General features: G+C 41.8%; 1 protein-coding gene across 6 annotated transcripts in view; it reads right to left on the bottom strand.

Annotated features, from left to right (window-relative positions):
• The window catches only part of ACSL4 (acyl-CoA synthetase long chain family member 4), a 173,273-nt gene that overhangs the window by 9,941 nt on the left and 143,256 nt on the right, over window positions 1-20,076 (bottom strand). For all 6 annotated transcript variants that reach the window (XM_069211456.1, XM_069211482.1, XM_069211466.1 and 3 more), the window contains exons 11-15: window positions 17,300-17,472; window positions 7,743-7,817; window positions 4,138-4,329; window positions 3,764-3,878; window positions 1,312-1,469 (exon numbers count right to left, since the gene is read on the bottom strand). In XM_069211456.1, the coding sequence (XP_069067557.1) occupies window positions 1,312-1,469; window positions 3,764-3,878; window positions 4,138-4,329; window positions 7,743-7,817; window positions 17,300-17,472 (713 nt within the window). The remainder of the gene's footprint in view (window positions 1-1,311; window positions 1,470-3,763; window positions 3,879-4,137; window positions 4,330-7,742; window positions 7,818-17,299; window positions 17,473-20,076) is intronic.

Genomic DNA, 20,076 nt, shown 5'->3' with positions numbered 1-20,076 from the left:
CAGGGAAACTTACTTGGGCAGTCAAGCTTAGGTACTCTCACTGGCATCTTTCCTCAAATACAAAGATGTGTTTAAAGTGGAAGACATTTTGGATGAGATTTAACCAACAGAAGCAAAGCAATTTCTTTTTGGGGTACTCTCACTCCATTCCTTTACTGCCAAACGGCTACGCCATACCAAGGAGGTTGACTGGCGATGTCCTTGCTGCTGTAAGGCTAAAGAACAGCAGAACATGTATTTCCCGTTTGTCCAGCTTCCACAGGCGCTAGAAGGAAATGGATGCTCTCGTTGTGCCGTAGTCTGGGTACAAGGGATTATAGCGAAGCGATCAGAATACTGAAAAATGACAAAAGACAGCCTATTGTTTTTGCGGTCGCTTGCACATTTGGAGAGTAAGACAAAAACGAGTACTTGCTTAGATGCCCACGATTGGGAACCTATAGTTAATGGTCTCCACTGCACTAGTGATGATTGTAGTGCTTTGTACACATCACACACAACGTATTCATCACTTGAAGTTAGCCCGAGGAGGGAAAGACACAAAACAGATACACTATCTATTAAGCACTATTGGGCTTGATTATAACTTGCTAGTGGGTGAAGCTTCCCTGTTAGTGGGGCTTCCATCTTTATTATTCTTCTCTGCTCAAGTAATCTGCTCCCCAACGCAGGTGGGTGGAGCTATATGGAACGCTAAGAAATTATGCCAGTTGCTGTGAGTTTAATATTTTATAAAAACGTTTTAGATTGTCACGGAGTCGATTAACATTGCAGATCAATAGCCAAAATTATCCTGAAGAATTGATTTTTAGCCAAATAATGTATGTAGTTTTTTTTCCATTGGATATTATATAATCTTTTTAATGTTATTCTCGGAAGTAAAATGGAAATGCTAAACAGAACGACTGAATAGATACTATTCGATTTTATGTGCTTTTATTTCTATACAGTGAATAATGACCTCTGATGATACTGGCAGTGGTCAATGAAGCGCATTCAGTGTTGTGGAACACCATTCGCTCTCCAGCTGTAGATACGCAGCCCTGTAGTACCGCAGTGTAAACAGAAGATTCACAATGCAACAAATAAGAGCCTCCATCTCACATACATGCTCTTTGGGAGGTCCAGAAAGAGCGGCTCGTTTTATTGCAATACCACTCATTTTAAATATATTTCCGTTTTGTCAAGTCCATCCCTCCCCCCCTTAAAAAAAAAACACGAAAAGAAAAATCAATACTCTGATGGGATCATAGGACAACTTTCAAGTGCAACTTCATGACAGGTATGTAATATGTATGAATTACCACTTACTTGAACTTGCTACCTCTTTAATCTCTTTTAATACTTCCGTTTCCATCAAGGAATTGTTACAGATCTCTTCCCAAGTTCCTTCTATTCCGTTCTGTTGTGCTAACTGCGTCAGCTTCTTCTGGTTGGGCACCACAAAGCTGATGACGTAGGAGTGGAAGCTGAAAATAAGATTAAACAAAACTGTTGGATTAGCCACTTGCATTACGAGCACTCTATAACCGTCAGTTTAAACAGGCAGACACAAGAAGAGGACAGATATTTAGTTATCCCTCTAGGTCTAACACAGGCACACCATAACTGCCCAGCGTTTGCACCAGTTAGTAGCGGTGCATTTCTCTTCCTGGTCAACTGGAGCATTTAAAATACATCAACTGCCTTTTAGGAGCTCAAACATGTTAATCCCCACTTTTAAGGACTCAAAATAGTGCCCGAGTAATTCCGGAAGCAGTGGCACATTACCAGTGAACTGTCAATCTCTACTGCCGTGGCTGTCTGTGGCCAGGACTCACGAGAATGGCACTGGGCTGGTGTTCCCCTAGCCTCCCTCACAGTGGAAACACAGCACGGTGCTATCAAAGAACCTCCATGTGTGGGTCAGGCCCTGGTTTTCCATGCGCCTAATTTATAAGCAGAGATAGTTAACTCGAAATGAACTGCAGTGAAACAAAATCTCATTAAATAGATCCAGTCATGTTCCTCCCTAAGATGAGAGTAAGACGGTGCATGTGAAGCACTAAGCACAATGTAGAGAATAACAGGATACTGCGGTGACAATGTTCAAACTGAAGAATCAGACTCCTCAGCATGGAGTCGTTTTCAAGATCACAAAATAATGTATAATAAATATTGAACAGAAGAGCAGGTGCTCCTTTGTAGGCATGGTTAGAAACGCAATGTTGGTTGTGCTAATAACTTTCCAGCCATTTGATGACTCCCAACAAAACTCGGTTTGCTGTAAAAGAACGACTGTCGAGGAATTTCAATAAGAGCGTTCCCGCTAACCTCTGCTAGGAGCTATATCTGTTGGTTTTTCAGTGAGAAGTGTTGGGTTGGCCTGGAGGCAGGCATACTTGTGCTGCCTGGTGCTTGCTTGAAAGGCTCAGAAACCCAGACCACCCCCAAAGCAGGAGAAGAGGGAGTGGAAGGAGGGAGTTAGTGGAATGTAAGGGAGGGGTGGTTGGGCTGATATCCATCTGTCTTCCAGTCAGAGCTCAGGAGTCGGCTGAGAAGAAAAGGATAACCAGAACCGAAACATATATGGTGCAGCACTTGGAAAAAGAATCACGTCTACTGGATCGTGGGGGCAGGAGAGTGACGCACCACATGTATTTTGTTGTACAAAAGTATCTGTGTCAGCCTAAACGTACCACCAGATAGAACCCATGGACTCTTCTTGTGAAGCAGACCAGCTGTAACTGGTCTAACACTGGACATGATTTGTTTTTGGAACTGAAAAGTGAGTGGCAAAGCTAAGTTACATTCGCTGTGAACTGGTATCCAGAAAGGTGGTGATTGAGGGCTTTGGAGTCGAGGACAAAGACTGGGCTGAGAGCAGAGAAAGAGGAGGACTAAAGGCTTAGGCAGAGTCGGAAAGACTGTCTGCCATGGAAACTCAAGCCAGAGACGCCACTAGATCAACTCTGAAAGCAAGGAACTGTGCCAACCTGCACAAGACAACTGCTTCTTCTCCATCCCCTTCGGCCTGACCGAAGGATGGAGGCAGCCTGGAGATGGGAGAAGTACAGTGTGACTCCCAGCTCCAGGCTGCCGTTAGCCACTTGTGCAGCAACTTTCATAGATTGTCCATGAAGAATGGAGTAGCCATGATGAAGGGAACTGTCACTTTAAGAAGATTTATCTTTCCAGGTACTGTTCCATTTTTTTCAGTCTGACCTTAATCTAATCATAAAATACTTTGACCCTTAACTAAAATGGTCTGTATGCTTTCTGAATGGCATCTTGATGCAAGCGTTGGTCTTGTTAGCCTTCACACGTTCTCTGAAGCGGCCTTCCGTCTCGGTCCTCCGTTATTAAATGGTAGATGGGGCTGCCTTCGAGAAACAGTGTTCACCTGATTAAGAGCTGGATTTGCATGGTGTTGGGAAACGTTGCTCCACTGGGTAACCCAGCTTCCTACATATATTATCTACTAGAATGAGGTCTCTGTTATTATGGCTAACAGATGCCTTTTCCTCAGATAATAATACACATTTCTAATGTTCTGTCAGATGGATGGAAAACTCCTTGAGTTCTGATTCTTCATGGACAGACAGCCAGGTTCTACAAATGTAGCAAAACATATCAGAACAATTTGCAAATCTTATGTTGAGTTCTAGATCATGGGAGTGGTTTCAATTATTTCATCATGAGGCCACTAAGTCAACGACCTTCCGAAATGTAACTGTTGCATCACAACATCCACAAGAAAGGAGATTGTTGAGGTTTGTCTTACCTGTTGGCATAAGCACAGATATTGTCGATAAGCGGACAGTTCTTCAGTGCAGCCTCCACTTTGCCCAAAGACACATACTCTCCTGCTTGCAACTTCACCAAGTCTTTTTTACGATCTGTATGATAACACAGAATAAATAAGGTAAGAGCATTTTATTTGAACTTTCTTTAAATGCACACTGGAAGTCAGATTTACAAATGTGAAGCTAGGCACGGAGAGTTGTTTGTAAATGGTTACGGGAGCACTATGAAATGCCAGTATGGCGAGTCAATGGGTTAGGAACTATCTAAAAGCAGATAGTGAGATGGAATGAAAGAAGATCATGCAGGGACAAGCGTGTGACTCATTTTATTGTCCGAGGAGACACCACCTACCAATGATCTGTAAGCAACCATCCGAATGGAACTCCCCAATGTCACCAGTGGAAAACCATCTCTGTCCGTTCTCGTCCACAGAGAAATCCTCCTTGGTCTTCTCTTCATTTTGAAAGTATCCCATAGACACATTAGGTCCACCAATTACGATCTCTCCTCTGGGGTGAGGCTTGTCTTGAGTGGTATAGCCACCTGTAAAACAAAAGCAAACACAAGATTATAGATAAACCAGGTTATAAAAAGGCACTCCAGGTATTTTCCAGGTACAATAAACTCTGTACACCTCGGAATTTTGACACTGCTCCAACAGGTTTCTGCGCAGGAGTTGGAATTTCCCTGCAAATATGTAATCAGGCCCCTAGACTTTTGCTCTTCTGACTAGGAGTACCACTAGTAGGGTATCAGATTACAGGAACCTAATTCTTGCGCATAGCAAGTGCATTACATGAATGGTTGATACTGAGGCTCTATTCGCTAATATAGTCACTGGATCAGTGGCCCAGCAATTAGTTTTGAAGAAAAGGAACAGAAAAATCTCAAGTGAAGACTAAGGATAAGTTGTGGAATAAGTCGTCAAATTCAAATTGCGTAGTTAAAAAATACTGCAGTGAACAAAAAATAATATTATGATATTACTCGTATGATGCATACAATATAAAACTTCTTTTGACTGGATTATAATAAAAAAGGAAAAAAAAAAAAAAAGCCTCAGAAAGATAGGCAAACAGACAACTCTAGATTTAGGATAAGAAAATGCCCCAAGCATGACAGTGCGAGAAAATATATAAAAAAAGGAATTCCAAACTATATAAATGTTACTCAGCTGGAATATTTGTTAACAAAAGTATATATTTTAAAAAGATTTAGCCACATTGCATTTAATGAGAATCACAGCGTTTTAGTGGAATGCGGATATTCTGTGCAGCTCAACCATACTGCCCTTAGAGTCTTGAGTACATATCTATTTGGAAAGTCTTCTGCTGCCATGAAAAGTAACATTTTAACAGAGCACTAGCAACCTAACATCCACAGATGTATATTTTAGAACATAATGGAATAGGTAGGGGCACTAAATATGATGTAATCTGATTTTATCAGCACTGCACTGTGGAATTAAAACTGAAGATTACATTTCGTGACAGTAATTTAGTAATTTTCAATTCATATTTTTATTAGGACTCTTTCGTGACATTCGAGCAGGATCAACAAGCCCTAAATGCAAGATTAGCTGGAGATTCTGCTCTCAAGTAGATTTTTGTAATGCAACAATTAAATAAAAAACAAGCAATGGTCACTTGGCCCACACTACATCCAGAAATATTATCTTTAAGCAAATCTACAGCCAGCACTGTTCACAAACCACACACTGTTTTCTAAGGGACAATTTTCCACCACGTTACAACTGCTAAAGCTTTCACCAAATTGCTACTGTTCTTTAAACATAGAAAACAGCCTAGTGTGTGGTGTCCTCTATCGACCATGGTATATAATTTAAAGGACCACAGCAGCATCCATTAAATAGTGGAATGGTTGTCACTTTATGAAGGGGGGGAGGGGCGGATTCGTCACAGTGGCTAGGAACTGAAGTAGATTAGCAAACTGATTTATTAAATCATTTTTATACAATTTAAGCATCACGTCCATTTGTGCAAGTTCAGTGTACATCAATTTTTAAGGCGAATGGTTCTTAATTTTGCCAAAATTATTATACAAAACATTCAGGAAGTACAGATCTCCATCTAATTTTCGAATGCATCAATTCTATGGGTTAGTATACTGAAAGTTGCCTTTCACCAAAAACTCTACATGCAGAAAATCATGACTTATGTAACAGTTGTTAAATCATAGGCAAAACACTTCTCTTTTAAGGGAATTGGATCCATAAACTTTTGCAAAGATCTCATAAAACTTTGGAGCAATTTAGGTGGGATTCAAGACAGTACTCAGCAGCTATGATGCATCACGTTGGGGTCCAACACAGCCCAGTACATGCAAAGAAACGAAACTGGTATCAGCTATGAATCTGCTATGAGGACCTCCCTCATGTAGAGTCCTGTGGAAGAGTAGAAGCTTATTGAGAGAGGATGGCAGGAACGTTGAAGCTCTGCAACAGTGGCAAAACCTGTACCTCTGATTAAAGCACAGAGAAAAAAGGGGTCTGAACCACGGCATCAGCAAACAGATAGCGAGGGGCAAAGGACAAACCACTGAAAAGAAATAGCAAGGATCTAATCCATTGGACAGCGTGCACGCCAGACAGCCCCTACTGGATAGTCATTTTCAAGTTCTTGAAGATAAGGGACTAGATTTGAAAAGCTGATTACAAAAAAATAACATTGGAACGTCTTGGTTGAAAAGCATGATACTGAGCGGTATACGCAAGCACTCTCAGATTGTAATGAATGGGGACACAATGATTACAATCAAAGAGAGTGAACAGAGCGGGCCGTAAGCAAAAAGAACAATTTGGTCTTGCAACTTCCCCTTAAAAGAACATTATGGAAATGTTTAGAAACACGATTTTACTGGGAATGGAAAGGGCATCTGAAGGATCTGTTGGAAACTAACCTCCTATGGAGGAATGACAAAAAAAAACCAGAAACCGGAGGAAATCCGATACAGAGGGCCATTTCCATATAAATTTTTTTTTTTTTTTTTTTTTTTTTTTTTTTAAGGTGGAGCAAAAGTCCCACCTTAACCAAACAGTGGAGGAGTGAGGTACTACTCTAAAGCTGAACAACTAAGTAGGAAACTCTACATGGCAATGAAGGGCCAAAAGTAGTGTGCCGCCTCTGGAGGTGGCGGAACCTGCAGCAGTCACTGTACCAACGTAACGTGTGACGAGATGACTGGGGTTGCAGCGAGGGGGACGGTGAAGGCTGAGACACTGAGGTCGTGGAACCGTTACTCAGACACATCCTGGTTTGTCATTCTATGGCCTGATACAAGGGAGGCTCAGAAGGTCCTGGATGGGTGAGATCCTCTGAATCCATGGGCAGCAAGGAGCTCCCCCTATTCTGGATTACTGGGTAGTGTTTATGGGTTAGAGAAAGTAGGGTGGCATAGGTTGGGGCATACTGGGGGCCTCTGCAGTTGTATTCACTGTTAGCTGGAGGATAGTTGAGAAGTCACGAAGGAGTAATCCCAGGCATTAGGGTGCAGTGGGATAAACTCCCACACTGGAAAGTTACAATGATGCACATACCACGCACAGGGGTTCAGTGCTCTTCGCAAAAGAGCAAGGATCATCGATCTTCCAATTGCTCTGGGATGCAATACACTGTGTATACAACCTGTACGCTGAATGGAGAAGAGAAACTAAAACGTGTTCCGGTACTCAACTTCATTCTGTCTTTTGTAAATACTGGAGATAATTACATAGTCAAGAACATTATTGCCTAAACCATTGTCAGTGTTTTAAGGGCACCTAACCAGAGAAAATAGTTTGATAGTGAAATTTGGTGAAAATTAGGCTTACATGCAGGGAAATCACTGAATTGTGGGAAAATATTAAACACCATGCCCTGGCTTTTAAAACTCTGTAAAAACGCGGTACTAGTATGCATGTTTGTTTAATGTACTATAAAATCTGATGCTAGGCTTACCTTCCTTCCAGTCTTTTAGCTTAACCTCACAGCAAATAAGTGGTGCGCCAACTCTGCCTGTACTGTAGTCTGCAACTAAGAATAAAAACCAGTGTTAAAAGTTGACAAACAAGTGTACCAATTTCTATTGATCTTTATTTTCCCTTTCCTGCATTACTTTTACTAGGCTGCATTGATGTAGTGTTCAGATTACTCTGAAAAAACATTAAGGGTGATATGCAGGATGCGATTAAGTATCTGGATAATGTTCCTGTTTACATCCTGCTTTACTAATTCCAACCTTCAAAATACTTAGACGTTTTACAAAAGATACAATCTGACATTATGGCAGTGTGTTAGTTCAGACAGTCTGTACATCAAAGGACTTATGTGTATTTAGCGGTCATGCATCACTGACAGGAGAGGTTTTTGTGTCTAATTTTTCTTGTTTTCCTTGTCATATGACTTTTAATTCAGCAACGGCTGCTGTGATGGGGGAGTCGTTTGTACATTTTGAAGCCCTTGAGCACCAACTTGACAGTCGATCACCTGTATACATACTGACACCCCCGTAGCTAAAGTACTCACACTCTATATATATATATATATATATATATATATATATATACATACATACACACATTTTTTTTAAATTTTTTTTTTTTAAGTATTTACAATTTTGCAGGCTGGGATGAGCTTCATTTATCATTTAGCCACCATGGAGCAAATTAAAAGTAACCTGCAACTTTGTTTCTTCCAGCTCTGGTGCCTTTCATATATTTACATGTTTGAATCTTCCAGGTCATCGAAATGAAAGCCTTTGGTACATACAGAGCAGTACGGAAAACAGTTTCCAATAGAAACAACAACAAAACAGAGCATGTATAGAAGTAATTCAATCTAATTTGAAAAATACAAACTTCATCTAACAAGACTGAAGGACCGTGGATTTCACTTCTTCCAGGAGGTTCCGAAACATATGATGCATGGTTATAAAACAGTACCAACAGGTGAGTCATTTATTCCAGAGGGTCTGAGTAAATGTGATGCATGGTTATAAAAACAGTACCAACAAATGAGCCAAAACAGGGGAGGATGAGAGATGCATGTTATCTATGAAAGATATTAATGTTAGAAAACTGTAGTTACAGGTAAGTAACTCCTTCTCCAGGATCTTTCATAGGTACACATACTTGAAGCATAATAGAAAGCAGAATCCATTACATTTCGTAAAGGAAGACGGGAGCATGGGTTAACTTAATAAAAAAAAAAAGCGGATGCATGAACAGCTTGTCGTACAGTTGAGTTCTTTGCTGCTTCTGGGGACGGGGCTTTGTAAAGGTTTAGAGGTTTTTCCATGTCGCCGCGCTATAGATGTCCATGACCGGCATTCCGGAGTACAAAGCTGCAATCACTGCAACTCCTCTTGTAGAGTGTGCCATTACTGTGGTCGATAGAGGCCTATTAGTGTTCTTATGACAAAAGGTTAATGCTGCCGAAATCCATCTTCCAAGGCAGTGTTTTCATAGAGGCTGCTGTTTAGATGGCCAAAGGAGACAAATAACTGATTAGAATTCCTGAAGTGTTTGGCCTAAGAAAGGTAGATTTTCAAACACCTAACCACGTCCATGGCTCTCCTAGCTTCTTTAGAAATGGTAGGGAAAACAGCTTTTAGAATGGCAGCCTCATTCAGGCGCAAACCTTTCACATAAAGAAGGTATTTGTTTTTATGTCTGAAATCTAAAATGGGTTTCCCTTCCCCAGACTTCTTCCTCTTGAGGACAAGCCTTCTCATGGTATGACTTGGGCTCAACTGCCCCTTTCTGCAGCATAGAAAGAAATTCTGTCTTTAGAAGAGTAATGCGCAAGTGCACATTATTTCTTGCAGTACTTTTTCCTTGAAGTCCATAACCTGACCCCAGGAGTCCCACAGAACTTGGCAATAACGTACCAAAAGAGTAGTGGCACACCTTCGTTCCTCAAACCTGTCCATTCTTTTGATCTCTTCCTCCGGAGAAGCTAAAGAATGCATATCTGAGAGTACTGCATGCCTTCGCGACTGTAGCCACTATCAGAAAATCTAAAATAGGGCTTTCCTTTTGGAAATGCAGGATCAGCTTCTGAAACCCTGTACTTTTGCTCTAGAAATGCTTGGGTACAGGAGAGCTGCAACTATAAAAAACAAACAACAAAAAAATAGTTTTGGCTTAATGCTTTGTTTGGAGGTTTTCAAAAATCACTGAAGTGTGCTCCCTCTGGGGCAATGGCTTCAACGCGGAATTTCAAGGTGTAACTGAATCGTAGATTCCGGAGCAATTGGAAGGAAGGAAGAATCCATCTCTGGTGTTGTATGGAGTCTTCCATGAAATGTTGAAGTCCTATGCATGGTAAATCTCTCCTAAGAAATTTCAGAAACAATATATGGCACGTTGCGGCTGAGATTTGTGGGAGGATGGTAGCTTCTGTGAAGTTCTTCCCTTAGATAGATGCTGTTCCATAGAACTCTTATAAGGTCGCTCAAAAAACTGAGGGAGAGGAATGGCAGGAAATACACATGGTGGTCTAGAACTAGGACATTTGAGAGTGCCTCGAGTCGTGTCTTGTAGGAAAGCCACTTTAGAATGATCAGTGACCTATTTTAATATGTTACCCAGTAGACATCTGTTCATGGCAAGCAGTGTTGTAGATACACATGCTCTGCATGCTCCTGCCATCTAGTGTTTGGTTCAGAGTGGTACAACTTGATTTTCTTCTAGAAGTATTTTCCAGTCACAGGATCCAGTGGCTCCTTCTCGGTGATACTGCGTATGGGCATCGAGTCCTTTGTTAGACTGTTTTCCCACAGGCGGGTGAGAGAGAGTAACAGAAGTATAGATAGAAAAAATGCCCATGCAAGTGTATGTACATTTATACAATTATATGGTAACTGACTAGGGACGAGGAAAGGTGCATGTAAATCTACAGCACTAGATGCCACGAACAGATGTCTACTGGGTAAGTGACATTTTCCATTCTATGGCATGTGTGGCTGTAGATACACATGCTCTGCATAGAATGTAAAGCAGTCCTCCCTTAAACCTGCGGTGGGCAGTCTGTAGGAGTTGTAGTAGTTTGGGATAGTGTTTTGAGTACTGCCTGTCCAACATTTGCTTGTTGGCAAGATTAGACGTCCACACAGTAATGTTTGGTAAATGTGTGTGGTGTAGACCATGTGGCAGCTTTACATATGTCTGCTATTGGTATATTGCCTAAAAAAGCCATTGAAGCTCCTTTATTCCTAGTGGATTGGGCTCTAGGAGGTACTGGTAACTGTCTTTTAGCTTTAAGGTAGCAAGTTTGAATGCACTATACTATCCATCTGGCTAACCCATTTTTAGAAATAGGATTAGCTTTGTGAAGGTGTGAAAAAGCTACAAATAGTGGTTTTGTTTTTCTAAACTCCTTCGTTTATATAATACATAAGAACTCTTAACATCGAGGATATGAAGAGCCCTTTCAGCAACTGAATCTGGCTGCGAAAAGACGACTAGCAATTCCACCGATTGATTGATATTACAATGTGAAACCACCTTGGGTAAGAATTTAGTATTTGTTCTTAAAACTAATTTATGTTTATGGATTTGAAAGAAAGGTTCTTCTAAAGTGAATACTTGAATTTCACTAACCCTTCTTAATGAAGTAATAGCTACTAAGAAAGCTACTTTCCATGATAGAAACTGTAGACTTCAAGAATGCATGGGTTCAAATGGTGGTCCCATACGTCTTGTGAGTACAATATTAAGGTTCCAGACAGGTGCTGGAGGCACTCTAGGTGAAATAACCCGTTAAAGGCCTTCCATAAGGGCTTTAATAACAGGAGCCCTGAACAATAAGGTTTGCTGTCTGTTTTGAAGATAAGCAGGTATAGCTGTTAGATGAATTTTAATACATGAATATGCCAAGTCTGCTTTTTGTAAATGAAGAAAGTAACAAACAATATCTTGTACTGACGCTTTAAGTGGATCAATATGTTTTGGGTGACAATAGTATACAAAACGTTTCCATTTAGATGCATAACATTGTCTAGTTGTGGGTTTGGGCACTTCTTTTATAATATCCATGCACTCAGATGGAAGTTGTAAATAGCCAAACTCTATGACTTCATGAGCCAAATCGCCAGGTTGAGTATGCTGGGATTTGAATGTCTGATTTGACCCTTTATTTGAGTCAAAAAGTCTGGTCTGTTTGGCAGCTTGTGATGTGGAACTACAGACAGATCCAATAGTGTTGTGTACCAATGTTGACGTGCCCAGGTTGGATCTATGAGTATCATTGTGAGTGAGGTTTGTTTAATCTTTTGCTAATCAGAGATGGAATTAGTGGGAGAGGTGGAAAAACGTAAGCAAATATTCCTTATCAATTCGTCCATAGAGCTTCGACCTTGGATTGAGGGTGTGGGTACCCGGAGGAGAAGGTTGGGCATTTTGCATTTTCTTTTGTGGCGAACAGATCCATGTCTGGAGTTCCCCACATTTGAAAATATTGCTGAATCACCTGTGGGTGAATTTCCCCATTCGTGGACTTATTGATATGTCCTGCTTAACAGGTCTGCTAGTTGATTGTGTATGCCGGGAAGATATTCTGCTAATAACTGGATCTGAATGTGAATTGCCCAGTTCCATATTGTCTGTGGTAAGAGGTAATTGGGACGAGTGTCCCCACCTTCTGTTTTTGCAGATAATACATTGTGGTCATACTTCTGTCCGTATCAATACTCTTGTGTGTGATTTGCGTCTGAAAAGCTTTTAGCGCTATGAATACTGCGAGGAGTTTCAAGTAATTTATATGAAAAGTTTGTTGGTGTGAATCCCACTTGCCTTGTATGGTGAGGTTGTTGAGTTGTGCTCCCCAACCTATCAGTGATGCACCTGTTGTGATTATGATCCGAGGCACAGGGTCTTAAAAGGGCGGCCTTTTTGAGAGTTTGGGGTAATCCCACAATTGCAGAGAAGTGTAAGTTTGGTGGTCCTACACAAGATCCTGAATTTGACCCTGTGCGTGAGACCATTAACGAGAAAGACACTGCTGTAGTGGCCGCATGTGCAATCTTGCATTGGGAACTATGGCTACACATCAGGCCATCATCCCTAAAAGTTTAATCACTAATTTTACTGTATAACTGTGGTTATATTGTAGTTGAGATATGAGCTTGTGGAAAGCTTGGATCCTTAGTGGGTTTGGATATGGCAACCCTGATTTGAGACTTTAACATTGGAAATTGACTGTAAATCCTAATTTGTGTAGGATGTTTATTGTATATTGAGTATGCTGATGACAATTGTTTTGTTGTGGCTTTTATGAGCCAATCGTATGGGAATGCATGCATGTGTTCCCTTCTGAGAAATGCTGCAACCACTGATAAGCATTTAGTGAACACCCTTGGTGCTGTTACCCCGAACGGTAGCACTCCGAATTGGTAATGCTTTCCTGCCATTACAGATCTTAGGTTCTGTCGATGTGCTGGATGTATTGGAATGTGAAAGTAAGCATCTTTGAGGTCTAATGCTGTCAAGTAGTCCTGTTTTTGTAACAGGGGAATGATATCCTGCAAAGTGACCACATAGAAGTGTTCTGATAGAATGTATAGATTGAGGGGCCTGAGATCTAAGATTGGTCTGAGAGTACAGTATTTCTTTGGTATAAGGAAGTATAGTGAATATACTCCTGATCCCTGTTGGAATATGGGCACTATCTCTATGGCTCCTTTGAGGAGTAGTGATTTTACATCTTATTTTAAGAGAATAAGATTTTCCTGAGTCATTCTGTGAGAACGAGGGAGAATTTTTGGTGGAGTAGAGATGAGTTCTAGGCAATAACCATGTTAGATAATTGACAGAACCCATTGATCTGTGGTGATGCTTTGCCATTGGGAGTAGAAATTCACCAATCTTCCTCCCACAGGCGATGTATGGTCTGTGGGGATGTTTAATAAGTCACTGTTTTGTTGATGTAGCAGAACCTCTGGAAGTGGTTGATTTACCCCTTCCTCTATATGATCCTTTGAATGAGCCCCTATTATAGAAGCTTATTCCTTGTTTGTGTTGTGAGGTAGGTGGTTCTGTGGTTGATGGTTTGAAGCCACCTCTAAACTGTGGCCTACTAAAATTACCTGTAGTAGGTGTGGTATATAAAGCACCTATGGCTTTTGCAGTTTCTGAATCTTTAATCTATTGTGGTATCCACTTCCCGGCCAAATCGATGTTTGTCAAAGGGCATGTTAAGAACTGCTTGTTGAATTTCTGGTTTAAATCCTGAGACCCTTACCCATGCATGTCTTCTAATGATTATGCTGGTGTAAATGCCCTTTGCCTCTGAATCAGCTGCATCAGTATCACATCTAATAGCATTATTAGAAATAGCCTGCCCTTCTGTCACTATTTGTTGCCCTCTTTTTTGGTGCTCTGGTGGAAGATATTGCAATAAATCTGCCATTTGATCCCAATGAGCCCTGTCAGACCTTGCAAGGAGTCCCTGAGAGTTTGCAATCCTCCAATGATTAGCAGCCTGAGTAGCCACCCTTTTACCCACTGCATCAAACTTACAAATCATTATCTGGAGGAGGGACATTTCCTGTAGATTGACTATTAGCCCTTTTCCTCGCTGCACTCACTACTTTAGAGTCAGGTGGTAATTATGCTCTAATGAAAAGTGGGTCAGATGGTGCTGGTTTATATTTTTTGTCTACCCCGGGTGTAATAATTCTTGCTTTTACTGTTTCTTTAAATATATCTTCAGCATGTCAAGCAGGCCTGCAAGCATAGGGTACACTGATACTCCTTATGAGTAGATGTTAATGTGTTGAACAAGGAATCATCCTCAATAGGATCAATATGTAACTGCACATTAGGATATGCTGCTGCCCTAACTATAACCTGAATATAGGCAGTTGTGTCCTCAGGGGAAGATGGTCTTGCTGGATACAGATCCGGGTCATTAGGTAAAATAGGATCTGTATCATATAAATCACATGGATCTACATTGTTTTGAGGATCAGTGAAATCATCCTCGTGTTGTGATATAGGTGAGGCCTGTGGTGAAAAATGTGCTGAATGTGTGGGTGAGGGTGGTGTAATAGGAAGATAAGGAGGGTGAGACCGTGGTTGCATTATCTTTTGCTTCTCCTTTTACTTACTGAGTTTAGTTGGTAGAGACCCAGTATTGAAAGTCTCTTGAAAAGTTAATTTTCTTTTGGTTGCTGGAGGAGGAGATGCTATAATCCACCCTGTCTCCTTGTGTATATGGATCCTTCTTTGTTTGGCAACCATAACCTCTAAAATGGGTTGAATCTCCGAAGACTCCTTAGTAATTGAATAACGTTCACCACTGGTATCTGTTGATTCGGAAATTTTGGTGATATGCTTGACTATGAATGAAATTATCAGCTCCGAAAGTGGTAGTCTCTTTTTCGGCTCCGAAGCGGAGGAGTCCGATTTTCGACTCTGCACCAAAAGGAGGTGCTGCAGCCTGTAGGGTATGTGTTGGCTGCACTTTGGTCTTCTGCTTCAATGCCAGACCAGAGGGTTGGTCTTCCGAAGGTATTTTTCGGGTCGGACCATGGCTGGAAGGCAGTGGAGGACTGAAGACCGATGTAGAAGTCTTTTGATTGTCTTTGTTTGGTGCGAGGGGACCGCTATACTCACGTACTGTGCTGGTGTGATATCCCCATCAGAGTCTCAATCCGAATCTGAATTCTCAATGGAAACTGCTACACGCTGCTCTTCTTGCGTGTGTTCTCCTCCAAAAATGTCAGGAGTGTTCTGCCAACTTGGACGACATCTCCATCCAACGTGTTCTCCGGTCCCGAAGAGTCTTTTGGGATCGGAACGATCTGCAAGAGTCACAGGTCTCACAGGTGACACTGAGGGCAAATGAAACTGAGTACATTCTATGAGCTTACATTATTCAATCAAATAATGTATTCAAGAAGGCCCAGAAAGGTCACGGTCTCCCCTGAGGGTGTCGACTCGAACCTGGCGATTACAAATCGTACCAGCTATCAACAGTAAGAAAAGGTTATCAAAACTATACCGACATTTTATAGAAAGTTTAGAAAAGTTCTCAGGATACAGAACCAAAAAGTCCCAGAGCAAGAGGAAACACGTCCGAACCCGACAGCAGAAAGAAAACTAACAAAGGACTCAATGCCCATGCGCAGTATTACTGAGAGGAGGAGTCACCCGATCTCGTGACTCGAAAACATTCTTCGAAGAAAAACAACTTGTAACACTCCTAGCCCAACACTAGATGGCGGACTTATGTACAGTATGTGTATCTACAGCTGCACCTGCCATCACACCCCACCCCCCACATATATATAATACAATAGGTCACTGATAATTCTTAAAAAGCTATCCTACAAGACAGGACTCGAGGCACTCCCAGGCATATATATGATACAATAGGTAGGTTGCCAACAGATAGCTCAACCTAAAAAGCAGACATGGTCAGAGGGAAGTAGAACAAGTTATCATAAAAAGATTTAAAAAAAAAAAAAAAAAAACACTTAAATCTGCAGGAAAAAAAAAAAAAAAAAAAATGTTGAAAAACCTAGCAGACTTCCTTAAATAATAAATTAATATAAACGTTGATTAGGCCTTCTTATTCAGTGAGCCAAGCATAGGCTAATTCACTTCAAAAATCTCTGTGTTACAGTCTCAGTTTTCTCTGATGTTCAGTAAGTAACAGAACTTTTTCATTTATAAAAACATGGTTAGATCGGTGTTTTAGTTAAGTTTAGTGTTTTGTTTAATTAGGCTGAGAGGAAAACGCTTATAAAGGCTCAAAAAGTGTTGCATCCTATTGTTATAATCTCTGATTAAAAATACTTTCAAGTTCAAAACGTGATCTTAGTTCAAGGGTACAGAGGTAGTAAACCTGTTATGAATATCACATAAGAAAAGGTAAAAAAAGATTGTGACCTGGGAAAGGGATTCACTGAAAGAGGTGGAAGGAGGGGAGACATGTTTTGCAGAGAGGGGCTGTGTGAATTATACACCTTTGTGCACAACAGCTGCATGAAAAACATCCTCAACTATTTCCTCCTCAATGTCATCATGACTGTTCACATTTTTAAATTTCAGAGAGTATTTCTGATCTTTAAACATACAGAGGGAAAATAGTGCTGGATATTAGTAAGAGGAGCTTTTACAAACTGATGATCTCTAAAATGTGGGAAACATAAACCAGCCGCTAAACCCTCTGAATGGGAAAACCCATATGGTGCTAGACCAGTATAGCATATTTAGAATCTAAGTTGAGTGGGAGAACAGGTTCCAAGGTTGCATTCCAGCAAATGACAAACCTAAAAAGAAAGCTTGGCATCCTGACATAAGATGTCAAAACCTGTCAAACATACCTTCAGTCTTCATGGTACTAGTTGTTATAATAGACTACCTCAGTTTTGGAGGAGCACCGCAGTAGGCTAGTAAGATTACATAAATGGTACTGAGAAAAAGATGCAGAGAGTAGTACGATCTCTTTAGCATTAAATTTTGAATGCGAAAAGCACAAATGGCTAAAAAAGAGGAACTTTAACTGACCTTCCGTGATCGTTCCAGCACCACATGTTTCAGTCAAACCATAGCCTTGACCAATGGGGCAGCAGAAGCAAATGTTCATGAACCGTTGTGTCTGAGAGGAGAGCGGAGCACCTCCCGAAAGCATCATTCGTACATTACCTCCCAATAGTGCTTTCACCTTTTTAAACAGCAGCCTGTAGAAAAATAAATTAAAATATGTGAAGAATGTATACCAGGTGTCTTATAGTACCTACAAATCATGCCAGCGTAATATGAAAAATATAGCAACTAAATGAAGCCCGACACCCTTTTGGAACAAAGAACTTACATTCAATGTAATATTACTCAAACCAACCAATTCCAGCCAGCAGTGGCTCCATTCTACAGTACTGCTCCTCAACAAGCTCAGATTTCAGAGGAATACTAGTAATTTCTCTCTGGTAGTACTCAGCATGTTGAGGACTTTGTAACATGTTTGTGCGTCACTGCAACAAAGTGTAATGAGAACTTGCTGGTAATTAGCTGTTTTTGCCATCCTTGCATTGCCCAGTGGAGATTAACTCTAAAGGCAACAAGTGCCTTTCCCATAGTGTCCTTTATACCTGCATAATGGGCCAGAAGACACCCCACAAGAGACTGGAAGTTGGGCAACCTTAACATTGCTGCTGCTAAGAAATTTGGAAGGGCTTAGAGAATCCAGAGACCTCCCCCGAGCTAATTTCAAAATGCTAAAATTGTTCAACGTAACAGACTACTAAATTGGGAACAGCATCTCATTGCAGAACAATTATAATAAAAATTGTGTGCAACATCAGGTCCGACACCAAATAAATGCATACATAAATGGCCTCAAGAGTGAACCAGTGCCACTGCATGGGTAGTGAATAGCAGGAGGGCCACATGGTGCATACATTGTGCCAGTGCTTTGGAGAGTGTGGCCATGGGTGAGCGAAGTGGCAATTTTCCGCTTTTTGAACTTTTGAAATGATGTGGGTCTGCAAGCGATATTCAGAAAACTGAAACCTAAAGATTTACCATCCGTTGGTGCTGGAGTTGCACCCCTCTTTCCACCTACTAGGAGGGTGCATGCGACCTGCAGGTGCTGTCTTTGCACTGGGAACACACACAGCATGTTTTGCTGCTGTGAGAGGCGGACTTGTGCATTGAACGTGGCCTCCCGGCCACAAGGCAGGGCCACAGCCTCTTGCTAGACGTGGCTTAACGCCACACTCTCCTACTGACAAAGTCACCCATCGACCTTCATCCCAAGGATCACCCAGTGGAGTGTCTCCATCCATCCATCCACCTGATGGCAGAGAAGTACGCGGAAGCAGAGCTGATGGTGGGTGAGTAGTTAGGCTAGAACCTGGACATGCAGAACCCCGGCCCACACGACCCTGGGATTCTGCCGCAACCTGGGTGACAATACAGACATGAGCAGATCTAAGTGGGTTGTGTAAGGACTCCCCTGAACACTGACCCAGTCCTAGAACTCCTCTGGGGATACCCTTCATTTAGCCAGTGGTCCTGAACCTGGATGCTTGAATACTGCCAGTTAGGTGCCTGATATTGCGTGGTAGGTGACCTCTCTTGCCTGGCTCTACCACCTACTCCCTCGCCCTCAACCCATACGTTACTGTGGACTGACACAATTGGATCCCATGGGTGCTGCGACCACGGATCACATACAGGGACTCTCCCAGATGCACATCATATCTAATATGGCAAGTCCTGCCCCTAGGTGCAGGCCACCAGCACATGTTTTAAAGAACCTCACCCTTGTATGGCTCACATTGGTGGGCACCTCCTTTGGGGACCACTGGCTGGGCTATCAGTCCCTCCCCTCTCTGTTTCTCTTGCACTTTCGCTCTGGTCCTAGCTGGACCGGGGGCCATTTAATGGACAGACCTCAATTAGGATGTGTGCTCCATGTGACAAAAGATGTCCTCCACACACTCCTGTCTGGATAAAGTGGACAAGTTGGAAGAGGTAGAATCTCAAAATAATGGACTCGTTGACTGGGGGCGGGATATTGAAATTCTGCAGCATAAAGTGACAGATTTCGAAGACAACGCAGAGGGATAATTTCCAAATCGATGGGGTTTTGGAAGGGGCCAACAGAGATGCTAGGATACTTAACATCAATTATCCCAGGCCTTCAGCGACTCCCACTGTGTGAACCATTGGAATTTCAGAGAGTTCACTGGGTCTGGTCCCGTCGATTTTACCATAACAATACTTCATTGACAATTATAGCCTGTGTTCTTTGTCACCAACACACAAGAGCCATTCTTCTGGCAGTCAAGAAATCACCTGAACTATTGTGCATTGATGGAAAACTAATCTCCTTTTCACTGCGACCCTTTGTAGTCAACTAAAGCCAAGTTTATTACATACGGTCTGACGGAACCTGCAAGGATGGTGGTGATCATGGACAGGAAAACGCAGGAGTTCACTGAGCCAGAGGATCAAGCAGTTCTTGGGCATCCTAGGAGATGCTACAAAGGACTCAAATGCCTGCACTTTGCTGTCACTTCTGCACCCGGAGGACTTGTTGCCCCTCATTTTGAAGCCCCCCTGGATATGAGCTGAGCAATCTTCACATGGAGAACACTGAGGAGAGAAATGGATCGAGGAGGCCCTCCATCAAGTAGTGGAGGCACTTTACAAAGACAGAGACAAACCGAAGTCTTCTTTGATGCAGGGAGTGGAAGATGTTGGATGCACAGGAGAGACCTGAACCGATTTTGTCTGACAGCTCTGTTACTCACTGTGTACGGACTGCTGCATTATGCATG

The sequence above is a fragment of the Pleurodeles waltl genome, chromosome 2_1 (assembly GCF_031143425.1).
Source record: "Pleurodeles waltl isolate 20211129_DDA chromosome 2_1, aPleWal1.hap1.20221129, whole genome shotgun sequence".
NCBI lineage: Eukaryota > Metazoa > Chordata > Amphibia > Caudata > Salamandridae > Pleurodeles > Pleurodeles waltl.
Note: the sequence above shows the minus strand (reverse complement) of the source record. Positions and strands in the feature narration are given on the sequence as shown.